The sequence below is a fragment of the Nelumbo nucifera genome, chromosome 1 (genome assembly GCF_055504915.1).
Source record: "Nelumbo nucifera cultivar China Antique chromosome 1, China Antique-T2T, whole genome shotgun sequence".
Lineage (NCBI taxonomy): Eukaryota > Viridiplantae > Streptophyta > Magnoliopsida > Proteales > Nelumbonaceae > Nelumbo > Nelumbo nucifera.
In genome coordinates, this window is record NC_142649.1 from 57,588,482 (window position 1) to 57,615,756 (window position 27,275).

The following is a 27,275-nucleotide window of genomic DNA, read 5'->3' on the forward strand; positions in this document are numbered from 1 at the left end:
GGAAGTGTCTCTTGGAAGGATGTCTTGCAAAAAAGAAGACTTGGTCTTTGTATCTCCCCAAACTGGTGTATCCTCTACAAAGCAAATGAAGAAGGTTGTTACCATTTACTAATCTCTTGCCCTTTTGTTGTAGGCCTCCAGGAGAAGCTTTTTGATCTTTTCTGGGTTCAGGTGAACAAAACCAAGGCAGATCTGCAATCTCTTTGACTCCACAACCTTTAGGTGGCCAAAGAAAAGAGGTAGAGTCTTGTGGAGGTGTGCAAGAGCTGCTTTGGTGTGGACTGTTTGGGAGGAAAGGAATGCTAGAATCTTCAATGATAAGGAGAGGGATGAGCCATAGGGCAAGCAAACTTCTCCTGAAGACACCCTTTCTCTATTGAAATGTTTGTCCACCCCTTTCTTTTTTTTTTTAAGATAAATTGAAAATTCATGAATGAGAAAAGAAAATATTACAATCTAGCAGGTGATAAAACATCACCCGCATACAGAAAAGCAAGAAAAACTGCTAGGTGTTTTGGAATGGTAGAATACTGATATGTTTCATTCTATTGCCAATGGGCATATTTATACAGTAAGTTGCTACAATAAATAAAAAGAAAGAAAAATAGAAAGAAAGAAAAGAAAATAAAAAGAAGAAAAAATAGAAAGAAGAGAAAATAGAAAGTACAAAAATAGAAAGAAAAAACCTTCTAAATCAATCCTTCCACAATCCTAGGAATATATATAATTCTATTTTCAGATCTGAACCAGTAACCCCACATTTTCCAACACTCCCCCTCAAGCTGGTGAATAGAGATCCTCCATTCCCAGCTTGGCTATACGTCTCCGAAAGTCTGTACTATTGAGCCCTTTAATAAGTACATCGGCCAGTTGTCCTTTTGTAGACACATAGGGAGTGCAAATCAACTTGCTGTCCAGTTTCTCTTTTATAAAGTATCAGCCAATTTCGATGTGCTTCGTCCTGTCATGTTGAACAGGATTGTGAGCAATATTGATGGCTGACTTGTTGTCACAATATAGTTTCATAGGCTCTTCTCGTGGAATCTTCAGGTCTTCTAAAATTATCTTCAACCAGAGTAATTCACACACTCTTTGTGCCATAGCCCTGAATTCTGCCTCTGCACTTGACCGAGCCACTACATTTTGCTTCTTACTCCTCCAAGTGACTAAGTTTCCTCCTAAGAAGGTACAGTAACTAGAAGTGGATCGTCTATCTACTGGAGATCCTGCATAATCGGCATCTGTATATGCTTCAAGAGTCAGTCCTCCATTTCTTCTGAATAAAATTCATTTTCCTGGATTGGCTTTCAAATAGTGCAGAATTCGATGAGCAGCCTGCAGATGAACTTCTTTAGGATTATGCATAAACTGACTTATTACACTTACAGTATATGCAATATTCGGTCATGTATGTGCAAGATAAATGAGTTTTCCAACTAGTCTTTGGAACATCTCCTTGTCTACACTTGCATTCTCGTTGGCTTCTCCAAGTTTATGATTGGGATCTATAGGCGTGGAAGCTAGTTTACATGCCATATTTCCTGTTTCTCTCAAAAGATCAACAACATACTTTTGTTGAGAGATAAAGATGCCTTGTTTAGAATGTGCAACTTCAATTCCGAGAAAATACTTTAGTCTCCCCAAGTCTTTTATCTCAAATTCTCTGGCAAGGTAGTTTTTCAATGCTTCCTTCTCCTTTTTATCATTCCCAGTAACGATTATATCATCCACATAGACTAATAGTGCAGTAACTCCCCCTGAAGCTGTGTGTTTGATAAACAATGTGTGGTCACCTTGACTTTGCTTGTAACCTGTACTCAGCATTACCTTCGTAAACCTTCCAAACCATGCTCTCGGAGATTTTTTGAGACCGTATAGTGCTTTCTACAACCGACAAACTTTGTTCCCTTTAATGCCTTCTCCAAAACCCAGTGGAATGTCCATGTATATCTCCTCTTCTAGATCACCATGGATAAACGCATTTTTTACATCAAACTGTTGCAAATCCCAATTATAGTTAGCAGCCAACGACAGTAACACCCTTACTGTATTCATTTTAGCTACTGGGCAAAAGTCTCCTGATAATCTACCCCATAAGTCCGTGTATTGGCTACCAGGCGTGCTTTGTACCTTTCTAATGACCCATCAGATTTGTACTTAATTGTGAACACCCATTTACAACCTACCGTCTTCTTGTTTCTTGGTAGATCCACAACTTCCCATGTGTTGTTTTTTTCTAATGCCTCCATTTCCACTCTCATGGCTTTTCTCCACTCCTTATTAGAAAGTGCCTCGGCTAGAGTATTAGGAATTGGAATGGTGTTAAGGTTGGCTAGAAAACTTTTATGGGATTTAGAGAATCTTTGGAATGATACATATTTGGCTAAAGGGTACAATGGGCGTTTGGTACATTCTCTGGTTCCTTTTCTCAGTGCAATAGGTAGGTCATACTCATACTCAGACTGTGAAGGTGTAGGTTCAGGTTCTAAGCATCCCTTAGTTCTAGGATTAGGAGTTGAATCTTGGACTTGCACAGGTTGAGGATCTGGATTTTTCCTCCTAGAGTAAACCTGCATATATCTCACATTATCATGCACATCATTCGTGGGGTTAACAGTGTCCGAATTTGGTTCAATGGTCGGGTTGTTTGACTCTTGTTGAAACTCGGGAATGTGGGGCTCAGAGGAATGTGACTCAGAGGGATGTGATTCTTGAAGATTGAATGTCTGTGAGGAGGGTAATACATCTAGGGAGAGTAGATCTGAGGCCTTATCTTCCATTACTGAGGGCTCCCCCTGACGATAAGGTTGAGTGAAAAAATATTTTCCTTCCTCAAATGTGACATCGATGGAGGTGTAGAATTTTCTGGTGGCTGGATGATAACATTTATAGCCTTTCTGAGTTGGGGAATATCCCAAGAAGACACACCTGATTGCTCGTGGGTCTAATTTTCCCTTATTATGGACATGAACAAAGGCAGTGCAGCCAAAAATTCTTGGTGTGAGATTATTTGAGGCTCGAATATCAGGGTAAAATTGAGAAAGGACTTGTATTGGGCTTCGGTCGTCAAGAACTTTAGATGGTAGTCTATTTATGGTGTAGGCAGCAGTAAAGACACCTTCCCCCCAATATTGTTTTGGCACCTGATTTTGAAAGAGAAAGGCTCAGGTGGTTTGCAAAAGATGGCCATTTTTTTCTCTCAGCTACCCCATTCTGTTAGGGAGTGTTAACACAAGAGGATTCATGCACAATGCCTTCTTTCTGAAAAAATGGGAACAAATTCTAATTAAAATAATTTGTAGCATTATCAGATCGAAACCTTTTAATTCTCACACCAAACTGAGTTTGGACCATGTTATGAAAGTTGGGAAGAATCGTACCCACATCAGATTTAGACTTAAGAAGAAAAATCCGTGTGACCCTAGTGCAATCATCAATAAAGGTGACGAACCATCTGGAACCAGTAATGTTGGGAATTTGAGAAGGGCCCCATATATCCGAATGAATCAAATAAAAAGGAGTTGAAGATCTTTTATTGCTGATTGGGAAAGAAACCCTTTTGTGCTTAGCAAGTTCACAAACATCACAATGAAAGGTTTCGACATCAATTCCTTTAAACAAGGAAGGAAGCATTGTTTTTAAAATAGGAAATGAAGGATGACCAAAACGAAAATGATGACGCCAAATTAAATCTTTATTGGAGGTAGATAAGAATGACTCGTGTGTGACATGCATAACAGCGTGAGATGATTTGTTGGTTGCTTCAAGGTAGTAGAGTCCATCTCTTTCCTTAGCAAGTCCAATCTTCTTCCTCGAAACCTGGTCTTGAAATACACAGTAAGAAGGGAAGAACACAACATTGCAGTTCACATCCTGGGTGAGTTTATGTATAGAGATAAGGCTAGTGGATAACTTAGGAACATGAAGCACATTTTTAAATAATAGGGATGGAGTAATTTGAATATTCCCAATCCTTGCCACTGTGGTGAAAGAACCATCAGCAACAGAAATTTTTCTATTACTAGGACAAGGTGTATAGGTGAGAAAATGTAGTGAAGGGGGTGTCATGTGGTTAGTAGCTCCAGAATCAAGAATCCATGGAAAAACACTAGCCGAGGCATGTAATCCTAGAGATAAAGACTCGCCTGAGAGAGCAAGAGAGGTAGAACCACTTCCTGGTTTCAAGGATTTCAGGAAGCACCTTAGCCTTTCAATTTCTTCATCATTAAATGGACCCTGACTTGAGTGTTCTTGCTATGGGGTTGTGGAGACATTATGGGCCTGTTGAACTCCTTTTGAAACTCCTCGATTTCCCCATTCCTTGCTGGATGTGGGAGGTTTCCCATGAAGTTTCCAGCACCGATCTTTCGTGTGTTTGGGCTTCTTGCAATAGGTGCACCAAAGGTTATCGTTAGAGTCACGGGCGGTTGTGTCACGAGCCAAGTTGTGATTGTTCTCACCCTTTGAACCACTGTAACTTCCTCCCCTTGCCACCATGGCTGAGCCTTTGGGATCTTTAGGCTCAAGCATGATTCCACGGCAGCTTTCCTCAGCTCTAACAAGGGCTATGACTTCATTCAATGGAGGCACTTCTTCTTTGCCAAGAATTTGTATTCGGACCAGATCAAATTCAGCATTCAGTCCGACCAAAAAATCATACACCCTATCTCTTTCAATAAAATTCTTCAAGATCACAGCATCATCTGCGCACTTTGTCTCAAGAACCCGATAATGATCAAGCTCATGCCATAAATTTTGCAGCAGATTTGCATACTCTGTAACACTCCTGCTCCCTTGTTTGGCCACCACAGTCTTCACTTTGACCTCATAGACACGAGCAGCGTCATGGGTTTTGGAATAGGTTTGTCGGACAGCATCCCAAATAGCCTTTGCAGAGGGAAGAAACATACAAGTATCACTGATCTCGGGTGTCATTGAACTCCACAACCATGACATAATCATGGAGTCCTCTTCGTCCCAAGCGTCAAAATTTGGCTCGCCCAACCTTGGTCCTGTTCCAAGGAGGTGACTAATTTTTCCTTTTCCCTTCAAATAGGTATGCACTAGTTGTGACCACTTCAAGTAATTCTGGCCATTCAGTCTATATGTTGCCTGAATATTCTGCAAATCACCAGTGTGAGGATGAGAATTTGTTGCTCCTTCATCGGTTTGGACGGGAGCACTTGTTGCAGTCATGTCGGACATTGTTAATGGAGGAAAAATAAGGCCAGCAGGAAAGGAGAATAAAGGAACACTTCTGGTTACAGATCAACACTGAAGACCAAAAGAGAAAAACACAAAAAACTAGCAATAAAGGCCGAAAAAATCTCAAGGTTGACAAACCTAGAGCTCTGATACCATGTTTTGGAATGGTAGAATACTGATATGTTTCATTCTATTGCCAATGGGCATATTTATACAGTAAGCTGCTACAATAAATAGAAAGAAAGAAAAATAGAAAGAAAAGAAAAGAAAATAGAAAGAAGAAAAAATAGAAAGTACAAAAATAGAAAGAAAGAAATAGAAAGAAAAAACTTTCTAAATCAATCCTTCCACAATCCTAGGAATATATACAATTCTATTTTCAGATCTGAACCAGTAACCCCACGTTTTCCAACACTAGGGAACAGAACTAAGTAAACTATCTAAATTACATAGTTGAATCCCCAAAATATCTCCCAATCTGTCCCCCAAATCCTCCCTAGAGACTTGTTTAAATTCTAGAGATAGTAGAACCCAATCTGCAACCGAATTGCTAACAGCTGCCACAATCTTGTCCAGATTCCAGCAGTGGGTAGTGCTGGGGGCCTTGTGATTATGTGGGATCCGATGAAGTGTAAGGTTACCTCTAAGAAGATTGGAACCTTTTCTATTTAAGTAGTGGTGGAGTGGGAAGGGGGAGAGAAGTGCCAAATCACAAATGTTTATGGCCATACTGACAACCAGAGGAGTAAGTTTTGGGAGGACTTGGCTAGGGCTAAAGGAATGCTCGATTGTCCGTGGGCAATAGGGGGTGATTTTAACGTGACACTTTCAGCAGAAGAGAAGAACACAAGGGGAAGAAGGTCCAGATTGATGAATATGTTTTCTGAATTTATTAACAGGTTTGATCTGATGGACCTACCTTTGGTTGGCGCCCAATTTACTTGGACTAATAATCAGGAGACTCCTGTTTTGGTTAGACTTGACAGATTCCTTGTGTCAGCAGGGTGGGATGATATTTTTTCAGAATTCAGACAAGTAGCTCTTGCAAGGCCTGTTTCAGACTATTGTCCTATACAACTAGTCTGTGGCCCTCAAGAAACTGGAATGAATGTCAAGAAACTGGGATGATATTTTTTGAGGAAGAAAGGTTCATCCCAATGTTTAAAGGGGCCTGGAATGAATGTCAAGAAACTGGGACAAGCTCTCATAGATTGGCAAAAAAACTGGGGGCGATTAAAGAGAAGGTGAAAGTATGGAAGTTGGAAAACAAGTTGTCTCTGGAAATAGAAAAAAAGGCTTGTCTGAGCTTAATTGATGAAATAGATAGAGCAGAAGAGGTAAGTCCTATCTCTCAAGATCAAAGGTTAAAGAGAGATTTAGCTAAGGCAGCCTATGATAAGATTGCCTATAAGGATGAGATCAGTTGAAGGCAGAGGGCCAAAATCACCTGGTTGAAGGCAGGGGACAGGAACACAAGTTTTTTTCATAAATGGCAAATGCCAGATCCAGATTTAAGGAAATCAGTAAGCTGGAATGTGAAGAGTTGGAGAAACAGATGCAGAAATCAAGGCCATTGCTACAGCATTTTATAAGGAGTTATATAAAGAGCATTGGACCTATCGACCCCTCCCTCTGAATACTCCTTTTAAGAGACTTACAAATGAGCAGAGTGCCTTATTAGAAGAGCCTTTTACTGAGGAGGAAATCAAGGAAAAAATCAGAAGTTTGGAATCAGAGAAATCACCTGGACCAGATGGTTTGACTAATCTTTTCTACTTGAAATGTTGGGATTTTATTAAGCAAGACATTCTGAATGTGTTTCAGAATTTTCACAGTTCAGCATCCCTACAGTCTGAATAATACTTTCATCTCTCTCATTCCTAAAATTTCTGGAGCTACAAACCTAAAAGATTTCAGACCCATTAGTCTCCTAAACAGTTTCTACAAGATTCTCTCGAAGGTGTTGGCTGAGAGGATGAAGAAAGTGCTATCGAGTGTAATTTCTGACAATCAGAGCGCATTTGTTCCTGGGAGGCAAATGTTGGATAGTGTCTTGATTGCAAATGAGCTGATTGACTCTAGGAGGGATGGTAAACCTGGTCTGATCTGTAAGTTGGACATTGAGAAGGCCTATGATCATGTCAACTGGAGGTGTCTGGATTTTGTCTTGGAAAGAATGAATTTTGGCCAGAAGTGGATGAACTGGATAAAGGTATGTGTTACCTCTCCAAAATTTTCTGTCCTGATTAATGGACAAGTGGCGGGTTTCTTTGAAAGCTCTATAGGAATTAGACAAGGGGACCCTCTCTCTCCTCTACTTTTCATTTGTCTGATGGAAGTGCTCACTCAATTCAGTAAACTTACTGCATCTGAAAGTTACTGGGATGGTTTTGAAATCTGTCCAGGTGAGAAAAGGTTCACATGCTCCAGTTTGCTGATGACACTCTGTATTTTATTGATGCTGTTCCTGATCAGTTGGAAGTTATGCTGGGAATTTTGTGCTGGTTTGAAACAGTGACTGGGCTTAAAGTAAATCTGGGGAAGAGTGTGATCTTCCCAGTGGGCCAGGTTGATAACCTGGAAGATTTGGATGAAGTGCTGGCCTGTCAGGTTAGTTATCTCCCAGGAAAGCATCTGGGGCTGCCCCTTGGAGCTAAATGCAATTCTGTTTCGATTTGGAACCTGTAATTGAAAGGATGGAAAGGAAGCTGGCTTCTTGGAAGGCCAAGTACTTATCAGCTGGAGGTAGAGTGACAAGTACTCTCTCTAACCTCCCTACTTACTTCCTTTCTCTTTTTCCTATCCCTGCCAAGGTGGTTAAAATGTTGGAAGCCCTTCAGAGGAATTTCCTTTGGAGGGGTTGGAAAGATGAAAAGAAGATTCATCTCGTGAAGTGGGACCAGGTGTCCTTACCTCTAGAGGAAGGTGGTTTGGGTTTAAGAAAATTAAAAACTTTGAGTACCGCCTTACTGAGTAAATGGTTGTGGAGATTTGGGACTGAGAGGAATGCTTGGTGGAGGAGATTAATTGCAGCATTCACCTAATGTACTTATGATACATCCTGGATCCCAGATGACTGCTAAACAACCTGATAAATCCACCGCATTCACCTATGCCCATTTTCCACTATTGGCACCCGAAATTTCATTCTTTATTTTCAGATCAAAAACCTCCAGCTTTGTTTTTTGTAGTAGCACTACATCTGGCATAATTTTTCTTAATACATTCCTTACTAATGTACTTCTTTCTTCTCTCAGCCCTCTCACATTCCAGGATACTAGTTTCATCTTCCAACTCCACTCCCCCGACGCCCATCTTGCACCCACACCTATTACTCCTCCTCAACTATATTGTCAATTCAGGTAAGATTAAAATCTACTCCAGAATTCTTTTCTCAATGGTTGAAACAATTTCATCATTGTGCTTTGAATGGTCTTCAAAGATTCTTTTGTTTCTGCCCTTCCAGATTTCCCAACGAATTAGCAAAACGAAAACAGCTTCATGCAATTTTTGCCTTCCTATTCCCTTTCAAAATAGACCAATGAGCAAAATTTTCTTTTGGAGATCTTGGCTCCAAAACATCAAGATTAAAAAGGCGGAAGAAGTATCCCCAAACATACTTTGAGAAAAAGCATTCAAAACATAAATGCATTACATTCTCCTTTTCAGCCATCTCCAACTCCAATCATAGCACTCTTATTTAAGTTAATTTTCCGACCAGCCAGGACTTCAAAATATTTGAGAATCGCTCTCAACCTTAAAACTTGATGAACTGAAGCATCCAAGAAGATTAGTGTATCATCCACAAACTAAATGTGAGTAATGGATAATCCTTCCCTGCCCACTTTGAAACCTTCGAACATTTCCATTTCTGCTCCCTTGTTCACTAATCTGCTCAATACCTTTGCTACTAAAACAAACAATAAAGGAGGGAGGGAATCACCTTTGCCTTAAGCCCCTAGATGCCTAGAAGGATTCTGTTGATACACTATTTGCCAACATCAAGAAAGAAACTGTAGAAATACAAGCAAACACCTAGCTCCTCCATCTTTCACAAAAGCCCATTCTTTCCAAAAATCCTCATTCCACATGATCCTAAGCCTTATCAATGTCAATTTTGCACATCAGCCCTTCCCTTCCATTTCTGATTCTAGCATCCGCAAATTTGGTTGCAATCATTACACCATCCAAAATTTGTCTGTAAAGCATGAAGACATGCTGCTGGTTTTCCAAAAGCTTCTCTTTTTAAGACTAAAAAGTCAGAAATGATATTTGAGAATAGTATTTCTAGTACTGCAAACCAGGGGCGGAGCCAAGTATCTTGGTGGGGTGTCCTTGCCCCCCCTCCCACCAAACCTTTTATTAAAAGGGCAAATTTCTTAAACTACCCTTATGGTTTAGCTAATTTGACTAACTCTACCCTAACTGTTTACATATTGTCTTAAAGTACCCTTACTGTTTCTGACAATTGACATCGTCGTTAGGCACTAACAGAAAAAAAAAAAAAAAAAAAAAAAAAAAAAAAAAAATTGAAATGTCAAATTTGTCCTCCACTATTCCTCAAATTTTCAAAATAAAACCCAACTGATGAAAATTTTCAGGAACCTTCCTGAGTTTTCAATCATCGTGCATTTGTCATCTCTCCCTACCACCACTGCCGTCACCATCATTACCAACCCTTCTCTGCATATGTACTTATAATTAGGTCCAGTTGATCATCACACAATAAAGGAAGGATTATTAATCCTGCTTTGCACATGTTCATAGATTTTAGATTTGACCAAATCCACCTGACGTGGATTTGCGGTTAATTCAGAGCTTGTGTTACAATTCATAGCTTTTTATAAAGGCAAAAGGTCTCTCTGATTTTCCATTGACAAACTCAGACATGGAAAATCCTAGCACCATTAACATCGGCTCCTCTCTAAAAGGCGGTAACGTTGAATTGGGTTCTAAGCTGGCCAATTCGCCCAAGGGTTGGTGCTGCTGCTCTCGGGCTTAATGTACAGTGTCACATATCGTAGTCTCACAAAATTGTTTTCAATAATTTCACAGAGGAATTGGCATCTAGAAACCCAGAAGCAGAAGCTATAGAAGCCCTCCATCTCATATCAATGTTGTGGGGCTTGCATTTATCATACATCTCAAATAAAAAAGACATCCCACTTCTTACATCAAAACTTAAACGACAAGGATGAAGAGGGAAACACCCAAGCAACAGCAAGGAAAACCACCTGCCCAAGTTATATAAACAAGATTATATTGAATGAAGATGAGCCAAAGATTAACAGAATTCCACCTATTTCAGCAATTATTGATGGTAGAGATTCAATTCAACACTACTCCTCTTCTATATTTCAGAATCTGTCTCTTCTCTCCATTCCATCAACTTATTTCTAAAAGTTCAGTTTAATTTAGCATTAGCTATCAGATCATCTCAGGCAGCTTCAACACAGTACTTCACAACTTCCGGTGTTACTGCTCCTTAGTTGAATTGATTCTGGTTCACATCTGGCCATTGAGGAGCTCCTAAAAACCTAGAAACATGGAAGGTGGGTAACTCCTAAGGGTTCGATTGGTTCGTAGTCAGAATTGGAATTGGAATCAGAATCGAAATCCTCCGGATTTGGAATCAGAATCGAAATCCTCCAGAATTGGTGGTCCATTCCCATAGTTTGTTTGGTTCAGACAGGAATGGGAATGGGAATTAGAACCAGCAGGAATGGAATTTCATTCCCAAAGGAGGGGCAGGGAATGGCCATTTCCTCAAAAGGGGGAATGCCATTCCAGCAGGAATGGAATGGGATTCTGAATCCACCCAACCAAACATTTGGAACCGGAGTAGCCCATTCCGATTCCAATTCCAGACCCCTATTGCCGCAAACCAAATGGGGACTTAGTTTTTCACTGTTGCAACAGGTATCCCACAAAATAGAGTCCGATGCACAAATTGAATAATTCCTTTTCAATGCAACTAGAAAACTCTCCACCATGGTTTTTCACTGCGTGGTAACTCTTTGATGTCTTCACACAACTGTCGGAATTCCTCGGTCTTTCAGTGGGTCTTCTCCAAGCTTCATGGGAACTCTGCTTTTGGGCAGACTTCTTAATGCTTTGTCAAGCATTGGGTTCGAAAAGAAAAAGACAGTCTTTGGTTCCATTGTACTTTGGTTTGAAGCTCTATAACAGAGTACCCGCTCCAGGTCTCAGTGCCCTGAGTTCTCTATGGAAAAAGGGTATTTTAGGGATTTTTGAAAAATATATCAGTCATGTAAGTCACATGTGAACGGTTTATGACGGAGAGTTAATGGTAGGGGAGGTTTTAGACATTTGTCAGAAACAGTAGGGGTACTTTAAGATAATATGTAAACAGTAAGGGTGAGTTAGTCAATTAGCTAAACCACAAGAGTAGTTTAAGAAATTTACCCTTATTAAAACTATTATTTATATGTGGTTACTAAGTGGAGGTTGGATCAAAACCTAATAAACTGGGTTTTTGCCCCCCCCCAAACATCAACTAAAATGTAAATGATTACTCTTTAACACTCGTCCAACTCTCAAAATAAAAAATAAAAATAAAATCCTTTAAAAAAATTTGTAATAGACCCAAACCTTCTCAGGCCATTTTCCCTCAAACCCTACTTCTGCTCCCTATCTCATTTTATTGTTTAACACTTTAATTCCCCCCCCCCCCCCCCAAAAGAAAAAAAAAAAGAAAATTCTGCTGCAAACTATATATCTAGCATCTCCAAGAACTAGAAACAAAAAACCCAGTTCATAGTTAAGGCATACAAGTTATGTAAGACTACTGCTAAGTTGAAGAACCAATTTTACTCTATACCAAATATAGAAAGTTTTCTTCAACTAACTTCTTAATTTTTTTCCAGTCACTGAAGCAAGGATTTGTACCTGACCTCAGGAAAATTCTTGCTAGATAATAAGATAGGAAATGTTATATACTCCTTCAGGGTTGTCCAAATTAGACATGTGTGACTAGCAATTGAACCAACTGCACTGACAGGCTGAAAACCAAAAACATTGAGTTGTCGATACCTGCAATAAATAAAATAACACAAGATCTCCTGTTAAATTAGAAACTCTTCCATGTCTAAGGGGAAGGTGGATGACAGCTGAAATTGGCTGAACTGAACAGCTTATTGTTGTTGTCTTTTAGTGGATAAACTATTAAATAGGTTGCAAGCTCCTTAATGATAAATGGAATATTGGATTGATTACTATATCAATAAATATTTTATTTATATATTTTTTCACAAAAACCAAAGTAACAAGTCATTATGTTCAACCACGTCAGTTGTCATCAAACAACCCCAAAAGGTGAGATATACAAGTTCTCTCAAGCACCTCTGCTGAAGAAATTTAACTCTTTCAAGCATAACAACATGATCACTGCTCAACATTGAGCAGCGGTCAAGGAATGCACCAGAAAGAACTAAAAAAATTCCATTTCTGTCAAAAAGTTCCTTGCTCTCTTCAAGCTTATTCAACCAACAATGATAAGGACCTGCAAACTCATTTGGAAACAAATCATCAAAATGAGTTTCATACTATCATTTTAAATAGCAACTGATGCAAAAACTGGAAAGTGAATCCATCCCTTTTATGATGCTCATATAATGTAAGTAGCATATCAATCAAAAATGAAAGAAAGTAAGAAAGGGGGTGCCACAATCACCCACATGTGTGTGTGTGTGTGTGAACAAAAAGGAACATCAAGTTTCCAAATTATATGAATTATCCAAATATTCTAGTCATGATTTGGGAAGTAATATGACTGCTCCACACTTTTTCTGAGAAATAAGAAATCTTAAGGAAATCTACAGAAGAAGTACAATGCTTGAGACCAATCACATAATCAGGACAATGAACACTAATATACATAAAATGCTCAGTCAAGATGAAGGGGGAAATAAACATCAGGAAATAAGCATTAAAGTATTGAATAATCAAAATGCACAGTCTGATACAATAAAGACTAGAACAATCTGACTAACTTCATGCCCACAAAAAAAAAAGAAAAAGAAAACAAACAAATAAATAAATAAATAATCAGGATAACAAGCATTGGCATGTTTATCGCAATTACAATAAAAAATGTCTATGACAAGTACCATTTCTTTTGGGATAAGTAATTCCATTCCAAAAAGGACAGAAGAAAGAGAATTGTCATCATCCAAGCCTTATCCAAAAACTACCAAAGGAAAGAAGGAGGATTGTTATGATTCGGCCTGCCTTGGAGTTCTATTTGTCTGAGATCGATTATGTAGAAAGAGGTAGAAAGGTGGAAGAAAGAGAGAAAGAGAGAGAGAAAAGGAGAAAGTCTGGTTCGAACTGGAAGTCTCAAGAACATAACTCCCATTCGGCCAGACAGTGCTTTTTATTATTAAAATAATTGAAAAGACATATGTGCCCTTATTTAAGGAAGGAGCACTGGTTCTAACACAACATTACAGATCAGCAACCTTAATCTGGGTATAAGGACAGAAATACCCCTACACTAACAAGGATAAACTACCAAAATCAGGAAAAGAAATACTTAATTAGCAAGACACAAACCTGCCAAGTGCAACACCTAAAAAGCACTATCCCTCATCATTCTCCACAATGAGCCAAATAAGCATTTACCAAGAAAGAGTGAAAATAAGTACAGACATTTTCATTAGCATGGTAACAGTTCACTATTGACATGTTATAAAAAGGTTGTAGTCTCAAAGTGTGAATGTATGCCTTGAGGCTATAGTCTATGCTTGCATTGTGAAGGCCTTGAAGCAAAAGGCACAAACCTTGTGTTAAAGCAAAACACCCAAAGTTTTGAAATTCAGTTTCTGTGTAAATTTTAATCATGGAGATGTTAAATTAATTTGTAGAAGTATATGAAAGCTCACAGAAACATCACCAAATTATGGAAAATATGTAAACACAATGAAAATGTTGAACATTTACAACAAACCTCTAAAAAAAGATAGAAAACACCAATATGCATTCAGAACTCATTATACAATAAAAGCAACTATTTAAATTTGGAAGTAATATATAGAAAGTGAAATGTCATTCTGCATGTTTAATATTCTTAATATCCAACTATATATTACATAAACAATTCATAGTCATAATCATAAGATATGCATCTTCTATCATAAATGAACAAAGCAAAATATTCATTTGTGCTCATTTGAAAATTTCAATTGTTTTTTATTTGTCAGTTTTCTCATGTTTTAGAGAAATCGTGTTCCTTTTTTATTATTGTTGATATAAAGATTCTTCCTTTCTCTATTACATTTTTTTGGTAACTAAAAAATAGATTTATTAATAAATCAGAACAAGCACATAGAAACCTCCCAAGAAGAGGCACAAGATGCAGCCTCAGAAACAAACCAGGTTACAATTGAGCTCAAAAAATCTGTTCCCTATGCACCCATTGCTTGGCTAAGTAATCTGCTAGCCCATTAGCTGATCTCCTTTGCTGGAGGATCCTGACAGTCATATTAGAGGTTAACCATTTAAATCTTGTCACTGCATCCCTATAAGTCCAAATAACCGTGTCTGGATCTGTCAACCAGCCACTACCAGCTTAGAACCTCCCTCAATTACCAATCTGTCCTGCATACTGTACCCCTTGCAAAACTGCCAGGAATTTGGCAAAGATAGAGTCCCCCAATCCAACCAGACCCAAAAATAAAGCAGTTATATGCCCTTCCATATCCCTGAAGACACACCCTATTCCTGAAGGCCCTGAGTTTCGAAGGCTGCTGCCATCAAAGTTTATTAGAGAAAAAGGAAGCAAGACTCAAGTATACATTTTTTTTTCTTGAAGATAAATAAAGAAGAAATTTTATTAGATAAATAAAGAACAAACAACCAGGTGATGAGAAATCACCCGAAAGGAAGCAAGACTAAACAACAAGCCACCCAAATCCTACAAACTTATCAACCAAAGTCAAGTATACATTTTTTTTTTTTGAAAAAAAAAAATCAGTTGGCAGACTTCTAATTTTCTACCAAAGTCATGTATTTTTTTTATGCTATATGTGGTATTTCAGTTCAAACAATGAAACTTAAGGAATTTAACAAAAGTTAAGTTTGACTTAAACTTTGACCAAGTTTCACTTTGATTGTCATGGAAGTGAAAGCATTTCGGTGGAACTAATTTGGTTCCGATGGAAATAAAACCATGTAAGTATCCCAATTAATATACTTATATCATTTTTTTTACCAATAACATCAAGTTTTATTAATCAGAGCAGAAAGTGGTAAGTACAGATGATTCAAAAACAGTTTAAGGTTCATGAGAGATAAAACCTCTTATCTCTCCCCCAAGAAGCCCCAATTCCCTTACAATTGTGCCCAAAACAATGAGTCTCTCTCCACCTCTTGCTTAGCTAATGTATCAGCTATAGCCTTTGCACTCCACTTAACCCACCCTGTCCTTAATCTCTAGTTAGCCACCTGAATTTCTTCCTATCATTATTAGACATCCACATTTTCATTCCCTCATCCTGTAGCCAGTTGATCACTAGTTTTGAGTCTCCCTCAACACTTAATTTGCTGATGCTCATTGTCTTCGTCCTTTGTATGCCTTCCATTACTTTTTTTTTTTTTTTTTGAAGAATCAGAATAAAAATTTCATTAACATAGAAAAGAGTCATACAACACAGGGGTGTTAAGATAGCACCCAACCTAAAAAACAAACTGATTACACTACACTAGAAAAATCAGTAAAAACAGAACTGATCAAGATTACAAGACTGTAACTCAAGAACATCCCAAAAATTCTCCCCCAGCTCTGTTCTGCTACTCTGAAGGAAGTCTGGATGCACCAGAACCCAATCTGACACCAGATTTACAATCAAAGCTAAAAGACCTTCAATGTTCTTCTGTTTGTTCTCAAATAATCTTCTCTTTCTCTCATTCCATAAGACCCAGCAGACCACAAAAGGGATACAGCTCCACACGATCTTTGCTTTCTTGCACCCATTAAGTCTTGGCCAGGAGGAAAATAACTCTGCCGTAGACGAAGGCTGAAATAAGTTCATTCCAAATAAAAAGTAGAAGAAACTCCAAATGATATGAGCCATCTTGCACATGTAGAACAGGTGGAAAACTTCCTCATCCAAACAGCAAAGATAACAGAAACTTACCATGTAGAAACCTCTATTCTTCAAGTGGTCTGAAGTTAAAATCCTGTCCAGCGACACTAACCATGCGAAGGCTTCCACCCTAGGAGGGATAGGATTCCCCCCCCACTCCTTCCACCTGATCCACAGTCATCTGCTCCTTTATCAGTGCCAAGAATTTCACAGTGAAAATTCCATTTTTGCATTCTTTCCACCACAGTCCGTCTCTATCAGCCATGATTTCTGCTCTCAATGGATCTCCTTCCCCGGCCGACCCAGAATATAGTGCAATAATTTTGCCCTCCTCATCTCTAAATACACCTCCAATGCCGGAAGGTCCTGGATTTCCTAAACTACTACCATCAAAATTTAGTTTAATAAAGCCTCTATCCAGTGGGCTCCAGTGATGAGCTGTGACAGCCTTATGAGCAGATGAATCCGCCACTGCCCTCCAGTTTCTCAGCAAATCATTTGCTGAAACACAAGAGAAGTCTTTCAAGCAAGGTTCAAAATATCGATACAGTCTGATAATGCCCATACCAGTGTGTCAGACTGTATCAAAGCTCACGTCCTTTTTTTCTTTTTTAGTTTTTATCCAACCTGGTTCAGAGGGATCAGTTTAAGGCCCATCTACCCCTGAACCAGGTTAGACCCCGCAACACCCCCTGTAGGGGTGTATCAAGAAGTCCACGATACGATACGTATCGATCGATATGGCCCGATACGTATCAAAATTTTGAACCTTGCTTTCAAGGACTTCAACCAATGCACCACTTTTATTTTGATTGCTTCAAATACTTCTTCTTTGCTTCTTGTTTTATCCATGAAAATTCTTGAGCTCCACTCCTCCCAAATCGTCCAAATAGTAGCAGCTCTTAAGAATCTACACATAATTATCCCCTTCTTTTTTGGCCAAGAGAAAGTAGTTGCATCAAACATGCTTTGTACATTCACAGGAGAATCCACCTGCACCCAAACAAAGAGAGGCACCATTCCCAATCCGAAGTAGTATGTTCCAAAAATCATACTTATATCATGTTTTTTAATTTTTTATATATAGTTTTTGTAGTTAATTGTGATTTCTCAATAGTCAATACTTGTATCTTTCCAAAGTTCAAATTAAACTTCTACCAAATACAAACATTTTATAGTATGAAATTTTTTGTTTGGTAAACGATGAATTAATTTTCACTAAACCAAGAAAGGTTACCAAGAATAATACAATCTAAAATCACATACCACCAGGGCAAGACAAGGGGGGAATAACATCCATCCACTCCCCTTTGACAGGGCATGAAGGAATGGCTAAACGATGAGCACACATGTTTCAGATTCCTACTAATATAAGAAAAATTACTAACATCAAAAGTCCTCGCTGTTGTCCAGAGATCATGCACCACCCCTCAAAGTGTTCATGCAGTATCAGGTGTCATATTAGGTACATAATGTGTCCAACACTAGTACACCAAGCAAATACAGGTCAGGTGTAAGCAAGCCATGCCTACTCACAAGCTGCATAAACTCAACTCGCAAATAATCAAGTTCGAGTCAAGTTCAAGCTTCAAAATACCCAGCTCAAGTGGCACGTGAGCCTAATGGAGTATATAATAAAATATTAATTTTTTATATATTTTTTATTTATAATATAAATAAATATTATTTTTATATTAAAATACTTTTATATTGTTATTTTTTTAGATTATAATTATAAAATAGATATTATTAAACAAAAATATTCATTTTTTGTGTTTATAAACTAAATTCTTTTTATTATTTTCTTATTTGTTAGTGTTTAATCAACATAAACATTGCTAACTACTGTATTGAACCCTCGAAGACTTCAAAATCCAAACCAATAAGGGAAGAACTTAAAATTTTGTCTAATCAACACATTTCTTCTTCTTCTTCTTTCACCTTTTCTTTTCTTCTTTTCCTATAACAAAAATAAAGGTTCATCCCCTATATTTTTTTAATTTTCTTTTCTTTCTTCTTTTTCTTCTCATAAATATGTTGATTTTCTAGACTTAAACATGAAGTTTATATGAAAATTATGGATAGTTATTAAGGAAAGCTGGTTATAGAACCTAGAGAACTACCCTAGGATATGTGGTTTTTACTTTAAAGATCCATCACCTAGGCGACACCTAGGTGCCCACCTAGCTGACTAGGCAACTAGGCGCCCCTCTGTCACCTAGCCTCGCCTTGGCGCCTTGAAAACTATGCGTTGATGGATATGGTTTTGTATGCAGGTCATGGATTTGTGTTTGGATATGTGTATGGATATGGATAGTCCTAGGACTGGGTATGGGCTTGGGATTTGCCATGGATTTGGATTTTGGTATATATCTGGTATTCTGGTTATGGGCTTCACTGCATGAGTATGTGCCTAATCAAGGGTTTGGGCTGAATTGTGGACTGGTTTAGAGGCCAAAATACAGGATGAATGAATTGCCTATATAGAGGCTGGGTAGTGAGTCTGCACCCCAACATTGTTGAGAGTTTAGATGTTAGTGCTACTGGCTCCTGAATCAAAGAGATTTTACTTACTAATATGATTGGGGAAGTCAACAAAGGAACCAGATCAAAAACAACAAAAGGCTAAATTATGTAGATAATAAGATACAGTCAGCCCATGTGCCCTAATTGAAGGGATGAGAGATCCATCCTATGGACGCCCAAAGATTGCGGAATAAGAGGGCGAATTTCAAAATTTTTTCTCTCCCTTCAACTGGGAATCGCATTCCCTATTTAGAAAATCATATTTTCAATGATCATTCTTGAACCTTAAACTGAATCAGATCTGAACCAAAAGGAGTAGGAGAGAATTATACCTGATACGGAGAAGTAATATCTCCCAATGGAGGTGTTCACGCCCAAGGAAAGATCCAAAGACTGCTCCACTGAAGATGGCGAAGTGCAGGATGGAGCATAATCAGCAGTGTTCTTCTCCAAGAACTCTGTCGTTCGCAAGAATCAGCAAGATGGTACGTGAGCACAGCTTCTTTTCAATCCTTTCTCAAAGAACTGATGTCAAGATCCAATCTTGACTTCTCCCACAACTGGAGATCGAACTAGCAAACAGGGCGGCAAGAGCACGGAGGCGGCAAGAGAGTATTCGCAAGGTGCAGAATTCTCTCTTCTTGATTTCAGCACTGAAGAAAATCTGATGTTGTGTGTCCCATAAAAGCTGCCGCCCCCTCCTTTTGTTAACCTAAAAGATCAGCTCCTAATCCAATTAAGAGCAGCTTATCCAAATCATATTTGGATAAGACTTATCTTTAGGTGATAGGGATAAACCCTTATCTTATCTGCAGATTAGATTAGCTTTCTCATAATCTCATTAAGAGGTTTCTAGATCTAAATCATATTCAGATCTGAACTCTCTAAGTGGATAGGAATAAGACCCTATCCTATCTGCTACTCCATCTTAGAATTCGCCCCTTTAATTAACTAAATAAATAGCCCAGTTCGAAATGGGCTTTAGGCCTATTAAGCTTATGTGCTCACTTAACCTTCCTAACTGCTGCCCAGTTGGGCTTCCTTGTATGGCGTGGGACCCAAGCATTGATCTACACATCAGCCACATGGGTTCGGCCCAGCCTTTGTTACAAGGCCTGGCCGAATACACTGTTAAAGACAGTGCACCCCCTGAAACCCATCGAATGGGCTCTATGGGCCCAACACTTACCCTAAGTGGTCCTTGGGCCAAGCCACCTTGTAACACCCAGGGACTGTGGGCAGATGCAAGATTAGCCCATTAGGTATTATCCTCAATGGTCTTACACTTAACCTCTCAGCCTATAATGATCATACACTGCCCGACAAGAGAGGACCTCCCTCGGCTGCAAGGAACAGTGTTGCACTCTCCACTGATATGGATCCCGGGAATTAAAACATTTTTGCAAACATTTGAGAAACCATAATATATATATACTTTTATATCTCATATAAAATATACTTTGCAAAACAAATCTCAACGGTTGAAATCGGCTGCCGGCAGTCTTGGTTTCCATCAGTGAGTGTGCATCCCCGATCATTAACTTTGTCCAACAAAGGGGCTGATCCTGTCACTATGATCACCCACTCAGATGAATTCTCGGACTGTCCCAACATACCCAGGTTTTGACCCCCGCTAAGGATCTCACTGATTGGTACATCAAAGACAGTCGATCCGACACCTAGTGCAGTATCATAATCGAGTCTAGGGGTCGGGTGTAACTTTCCAGTTTTGCCCATCAATCTCCAAGGTCCAGGGCAATACTGGAAATCTGGTCCAGTTCATAGATTCAATTAATCCTACACTGTATGTGCCTAGGGTCTCACCCTGGCAACTGAGACAAGCCACCCCAACCAACTTGGTGGCACCACAGTGACAGCCTTGTCAAGATAGGTCTCCCCAAACTGACCCACTGGCTGTGAACATTCTAAACTAACACGAGTCTCAATAAGTGTCCAGTTTAAGGGTATTACACAGAAACATACCAAGGGAACATGAATCAAATATGCACTTTTATTCATTTACAATAAACTCATAAAGTACATCATTCTGATTGAAGCTAAGGGCATACAAAACTGTCTAACACTAATAAAGTTGGTATTTCTCATCTGCTATCTTGCAAAATGTTCAGCAACAAAATTAGTTGACCAAAGGATGCACCTAAATTAGCTATTAAAGCTATGTGCCAACTGCCGAGGAATTGGCTCCTGAGATATGATGTCAGAGTTTCCAAGAACCATCTGAATTTCAGAGCATCAAACCCACTATAACTGGTGAGTCACCTTCAACAAAAAATGTACTCATTCCAAGGGGGAAACCTAAGAGAGACTCCTCTAATAAAACCCAAAATATCATTTCTTATGGAGTGTTTAAAGATCCTCTTGGGTTTTTTGGGATAGAAATCAGGTTGAAAGGGCTTATCCTCTCATTCTCTTTGTCAACAAGAAAGACAACTCAGTGAAAATATATTTTCTATAATGTCTAATTAGCATAAGGTTGCAACAAAAAGCAATAAAGGCCCCAGTGTGAAAAGAGGATCACCAGTCTGGAAAAGCTAGAAATTCACGATTGAGATCCCACTCACACTATGAAAAAAGTAGTTATGTTTCCACTGCTCAGAAAGACAAACTCTAATTATTTAAGGCAAGGAGAGTGCTCAGATGGGCCATTACTTAGTTTAATGGTAAAATCTTGGGCTAGAAAGCATGAGAATACAGGTCAAAGTCTGAGAGCAGCCACTTCATGCAAAAAAATGCCAAACGTTAGGACCCCAGATGGCTGAGACCAACCTTTGTAGAGTACTGATCAAACTTAACCTTACTAAAAATCCCAATTCATGTCCTAGGATAAAATTTTATCCCAAGAACAACATTCCATACTTAGAAGCACACAAATTCATGCTTGATGAATAAAAAGTTGATTTCTCCCAAAGGTCACAACACCACTAAGTCAACTTTTCTTTCAAAGAGGCAAATTACTACTCTATACCTGGTAAAAGAAGGAAAATTCTTGAGTGTAAGCTCACTCAAGAGAGAAAGAAATAGTTTACCTTCAAGCTCGTCAAGAGTGGACTCCATAAAAGTCAAAAGAACTGATTCAGAAGAAGATTCATGTAGTGAATCTGATAAAGTTGACAACCTGAAAAAAAAATTATTCTTGTTAAATCTTCATAGGAAAATGACTAAGAGACTACATTAACTGAACATCAAGTTTTCCAATGCCATGAACTTGAAAGAGAAGAAGTTCAATTTCTGTGAAGCTGAAGGTAGTTCTACCTGTGAGAATGGCATCCTTTATCTATAAGGCTTTTGTTGATTTTCATGCACATATTACGCAAGTGAATAAAAGATGGAGAAGGAAGAATAGTATCTTGTCTAGAATGTAGACAAGTAATACCTGCTCAGACAAAGAAAATTATACATCTCAAATCAAAAATCTTTACTTTTGGAAGAATATAATGCAGAAGGGAACAGATTCTGACAGATGCTTACACAATAATCTATACCTACTTTATAATTCAGGAGTTGCTTATTAAATGGCCCCCACGCCATATTTCAATGATGCTAATCATGCAGTCCATGATGTGTGATTCATGTAATTCGAACAACAAACCTTTTAATTGATTCAGCCACGCAGTTCAGAAAATGCAGATAGAATGACCCAATGCATTGGAAGTTTGGAACCAATGAGACCCAATATGCAAGTCAGATAGCTAACCACATAAGACAATTCAATGTGGTTGAGAGTACTCTCTCCTTCTCCCAACAAAATTCAAACAGTACTTAGAACACATACATGTACATAACATTCCTATAACGGTATATATAACAGCACTCATAAGTAACCTTATAAAAAGAAATACATCAAACATCCCTGGTTTTCATCGTTGATGAACTGTTTCCAACATCATGTTGCAATACAGACTTAAATTCAAAAGCCGCATTTTCTTTTTCTTTGTGGGTACTAATCGCTGTTTAGAAAACCCATTTTCCAATAACGTCTATACATAAAGAAGTGACTAAAAAATTCAGGCACTAAAGTATACTGTAATTAGCTCAGAAAATTTCTGGGTGTTTTCTGATTCTTTACATTAAATATTAAACTATATTAAATACAGACCATTCAATACAAATTCCGCATTGGAGCTACCATTTTGCTTCCTTTGCAATGATACTCAACAGAAAAGCCTCGGATTGAGCTACTGGGGGAAAAGCAAGGAAGCTTTTACCTGAAGATAAATATCGAGGCATAGCTCTTGAAATTTCTCTGAGGCGCCGTAATCTAAGAGCCATTTAGTCTAGAGAATAAGTCAATGAAGACGTAGAGAAATGAGAGAGAAATTAGTTCAAACTGAAAGCATGTAAAGGCAGTTGGTGGTGGAGTGCCGTGAAGGCCTGTTTCGGTTTCGCAGATGAGTATTTAGAAACTTCGACGGCGGGTTGTATCTACCTAGGGCTATAAACGGATCGGGTCGAATCAGATACCGAATATATCCAAATTTGATTCGTTTTTGTTTGCAGTCGAATCGAATTCGGATTGCAATGGCATACGAAAATAAATTGGGTAAATTACAGCCTACCACCCTGTACTTTGCATAATAGTCTTTAACTCCTTGAACTTTTATTTGCAACAAAGACCTCCTTCTTTGCCCCGCCCTTATCATTCCATCAGCTAATTTCAGAAAAGATTCTCGTCTCATTTTCAAATATAATGCACGATTGCACGTTTAAAAATTTATAATAGTTTTCATAGGGAATAATTATAAAAATTGCATATATTTATAACAAAATATATCATAAAATGCATAAAAAACAAACAAATTTAAAACCCATATATTTTAAAAAGTTATAGAACATCAGAAAAAAACACCAAAGTTCATAAAAACTCCGAAAAAATAATATAAGTTAGTAAAAATTACATAAAATACGAAAAATTGAAAACATTTTTGAAATAAAACAAAGAAGTTGCAAAAATTACATGCAATTAAAGAATATTGTAGAAATTTCAAAAAAAAAAAAAAACAGAAGTTCAAAGACCTCCTAAGTATAGGGTGGGTGTCTACAATTCACCCTTTTTGATAATACAAGCAAAAATTCAATAGTTTTTTTTATGGGAACACAAACTTAATACTCAAGCAAAGAAAAACTAGGGAAAGCAATAACATGTTTCTAAAATTAGGTATAGGTCTCTAGAGATATGGGGTGATGGGACCATGTTTATATTGTACATTGCTTATATTTTATCTTGTTATGTTTCACCTTTTTCTTTTAATTTTCTTACTTGTATTTGTAGTTTTCTTGTCTATGAGGAACATAAGTGTCCTTTCACACTATTTATAGCTAATATAATTTGTTCTTTCTTGGGTAGGTGAATGTATACCCAATTCAAATCTATATTGTTTGAACTTTGAACTAGTCTAACATAGTGTAGATATATAGTGTTCACTAAGACCCTCAAAAAACATCAAGTATAAAATTGACACTAAGTGGTTGCATGCAAACAGCCAACCTCCTTGTTGCGATGAACCCATAGTACACCCCAGACCTACAATGAATCCACATCATGCGTCGCAGAACCGCGATAAACCCACGGTTCATCGCATGCCCCTACGATCCCATTCATGACCCAAGCCAAAAAGAAACCCGGGTTGAGCCCATGGTGAGCCCCGCGCGTACCCAAATCCGCGATAAACACACAGCCCATCAAAAGACATGGCAGAACACCACGTAGGGTTAACAAGACACTGCCGCCAGGCAGTGATGTCACTAAGCGCCACGCCAATAAAATAAAGCACACGAGATGTAGTAGCACACGTGAGTAATGAGGAATCCTAAGTGGAAAGAAACCTGATCTTCAAGAAGATCCTCACAAGACACGTGGTGAAAACCCAATGGTGCACTTAATGATTGACAACAAATCTAATATTCCCTTTCCCGGGTCACAAGTACATTTATCTCCTACCTTTTAGGATCTCGAGATCTCCCCCATAAATAGAGATCCTCCTTGTATTAAAACTCATTTAGTATCCAGCACCAGCACTCGAGCACCCTTTGCTTTGAACTCCTTACCCTAGCACCCTGAACTCGAAAGCCAATCTCCCCAATTCCTTATCTTTCTCTGCCTTTCAAAGAGACCATCCCCCATCCAAGCCTTACCCTACCTACACATAGTATCAGAGCAAGTTCGTGAACACAACTTTCATTTTTAGCTGTTAAGACTGTAATTACGGTCATCAAATCAATATGTTGAACTTGTTATAGGGTTTCCTTTGTGATTGTTTTGATCAATACAAGATAAACTGTATTTTTTGGGAGAAAATTCCTTTCAAATCAATGTTCTTGCTGCTCTCTCTCTCTCTCTCTCTCTCTCTCTTGATTGGCTTATCTATTGGGGCTAAGATTTTGCATCTTGGGTCACCCTGACCTCAAAATCTCATGGAGTTTGGATTTTTTCCTAAAGGAGGTTTGGTCTGAATAGGAGAAGTCATTTTCTGCTAGAAAAGGATGTCGTGGACTAGTGATCTTTTGTTTTTCCCCTTTTGAATTAACTTTTAAGGCTAAGATTAGAGATTTTGTGTCACCCTAGGTTAATTTCCATCCCCCTTAAGCCTTGTGGTGATCTGAATTTGTTTTAAAGGGTTTTGATCCCTTCCTTAGTTCGGTATATTGAGTTTTCTACCTATTTTTGGGCATGCAATCATTAATGTACATGATTATCATCTTTTCCTTGCTCTTTCATTGTCTTCTTTTGCTATTTTGTGATGAACAAAAACAAATTCCCTATTAGTCAAGTTCAACGGAAAGGAAGGGGCACTATGTCTAATTGATGGTACACTTGAGAAGCCAAATAGTAGTGAAGCTAAAAAATTACAAACCTAGAGGACAATAATGCAAAAATGGTTTCCTAGATTCTCAGTTCAATCACAACAGATGTTGTAATACCTATGCGGAGATTTTGTACTACCAAGGAAATGCACATACATGGAGAAGGTATATCAACAATCCAACTTTTCCTATCAATACCAGATTGAGAATGAATTTTTTTTCCTATAGTCAAGGTGAAAAGAAGATTCAAGAGTACTATGCATGTCTCACAAATATTTAGACTAAATATGAGTTAACAGAAAGTGATGCATTTCTTAATGCACCTAAAGCTAGAGTATAAAGTTGTTAAGGCAAATATCCTTAGTAGGGGTAGTACTCCATCTCTTGATGCCATCCTTAGTGAGTTGCTAAGAGAGAAAAACTATTTGGTTAGTCAACTATTGCTAGAAAGCTATAAAAAATACATATCAAAAGTGCAATGCTATGAATTTAAAGAGTATGGGCATGTTGCTTCTCATTAACCTATGTGCCTATCAGGCTACAGTGAAGGGACAAGATGATGCTTTTGTGATTTTCTCTTTCTCTAGATCAAATGGTGAAATATCGGGTTTTTTCATTGAGGAAAAGGTATGACAACTTGCATCCTCAACTATTTCCTCTGCATTTTCAACCATTGGTTTATCCGATAAGTCTTCTATTAGTGTTCCTCATCTAGTCATATCTAGATCATAAACTCTAGTGCCTCCAATCACATGACATAGGCATACTCAAGTTTTGATCAAACTCCTAAACCCCTATTTATAAATAAACACATCATTACTACTAATGGTGAAAAACTTATTTAGCAGGATATTTTGATTTGCACTTGGCTACCTCAACTACTTCTCAATTTCGTCGTCTCAAAACCCTTTTTTTACTTAAACTCACCACTAATTTGATTTTTGTTAGTTAATTAGTTGAAAATCGTATTGTTGTTTCCTTTTCTCGTGATTGTTACTTAATATAGGACCAATCCATTTGCATCTCCTCTCTTCAGGTTTCTTGGCCCATGAGTTTTCTATCGAAGATCTAGGCCCACTTGACTACTTTTTGGAGGTTAAAGCTATCATAAGCAAATCCGGTTTATTCTTATTACAAAAGAAATATACATGATCTTCTATCCAAGGCCCACATGAAAGGTGCAAAGCCCATCTCTACACCCATGTCTTCTAGTGTTGAACTGCTCTCTCATGATGTTCCTCTACGTAATGCTAGGGATGCAAATGGATCGGATTGGATTCGAACAGGGTATATCTGAATCCGATCCAACATTGTTCATGTTGGATTTGATCCGATCCGATCTGATAGGCCTCCATTGAATTCAAATCCTATCAGTAAGCCGAATCTTTGGATCTTATCCAATTCGACTTGTTTTCTTTAAAATAAATAGATTATTAAGATAAAAATAAAATATACCAATTTAAATAAAGAAAAAACACAAAATACAAGTACTTTTTAATTATTTTCATCATATTTATACATGTTTTTATAAAAAATAAATAATATAACGAATTTAGAAAAATATATAAATAATATATTAATAAATAAATAAATAACACATATATGTATTATATATGT

General features: G+C 38.0%; 1 protein-coding gene across 2 annotated transcripts in view; it reads right to left on the minus strand.

Moving 5' to 3' along the window:
• Positions 1 to 23,250, minus strand: part of EMB1974 (NHL domain-containing protein) — a 92,047-nt gene extending 68,797 nt beyond the window's left edge. For both annotated transcript variants that reach the window (XM_088890725.1, XM_010242813.3), the window contains exons 1-5: positions 23,063 to 23,250; positions 22,110 to 22,230; positions 21,884 to 21,972; positions 12,568 to 12,727; positions 12,120 to 12,258 (exon numbers count right to left, since the gene is read on the minus strand). In XM_088890725.1, coding sequence (XP_088746851.1) covers positions 12,120 to 12,258; positions 12,568 to 12,727; positions 21,884 to 21,972; positions 22,110 to 22,230; positions 23,063 to 23,126 — 573 coding nt within the window. In that variant the 5' untranslated portion in view covers positions 23,127 to 23,250. The remainder of the gene's footprint in view (positions 1 to 12,119; positions 12,259 to 12,567; positions 12,728 to 21,883; positions 21,973 to 22,109; positions 22,231 to 23,062) is intronic.
• Between the last annotated feature and the right edge of the window lie 4,025 nt (positions 23,251 to 27,275).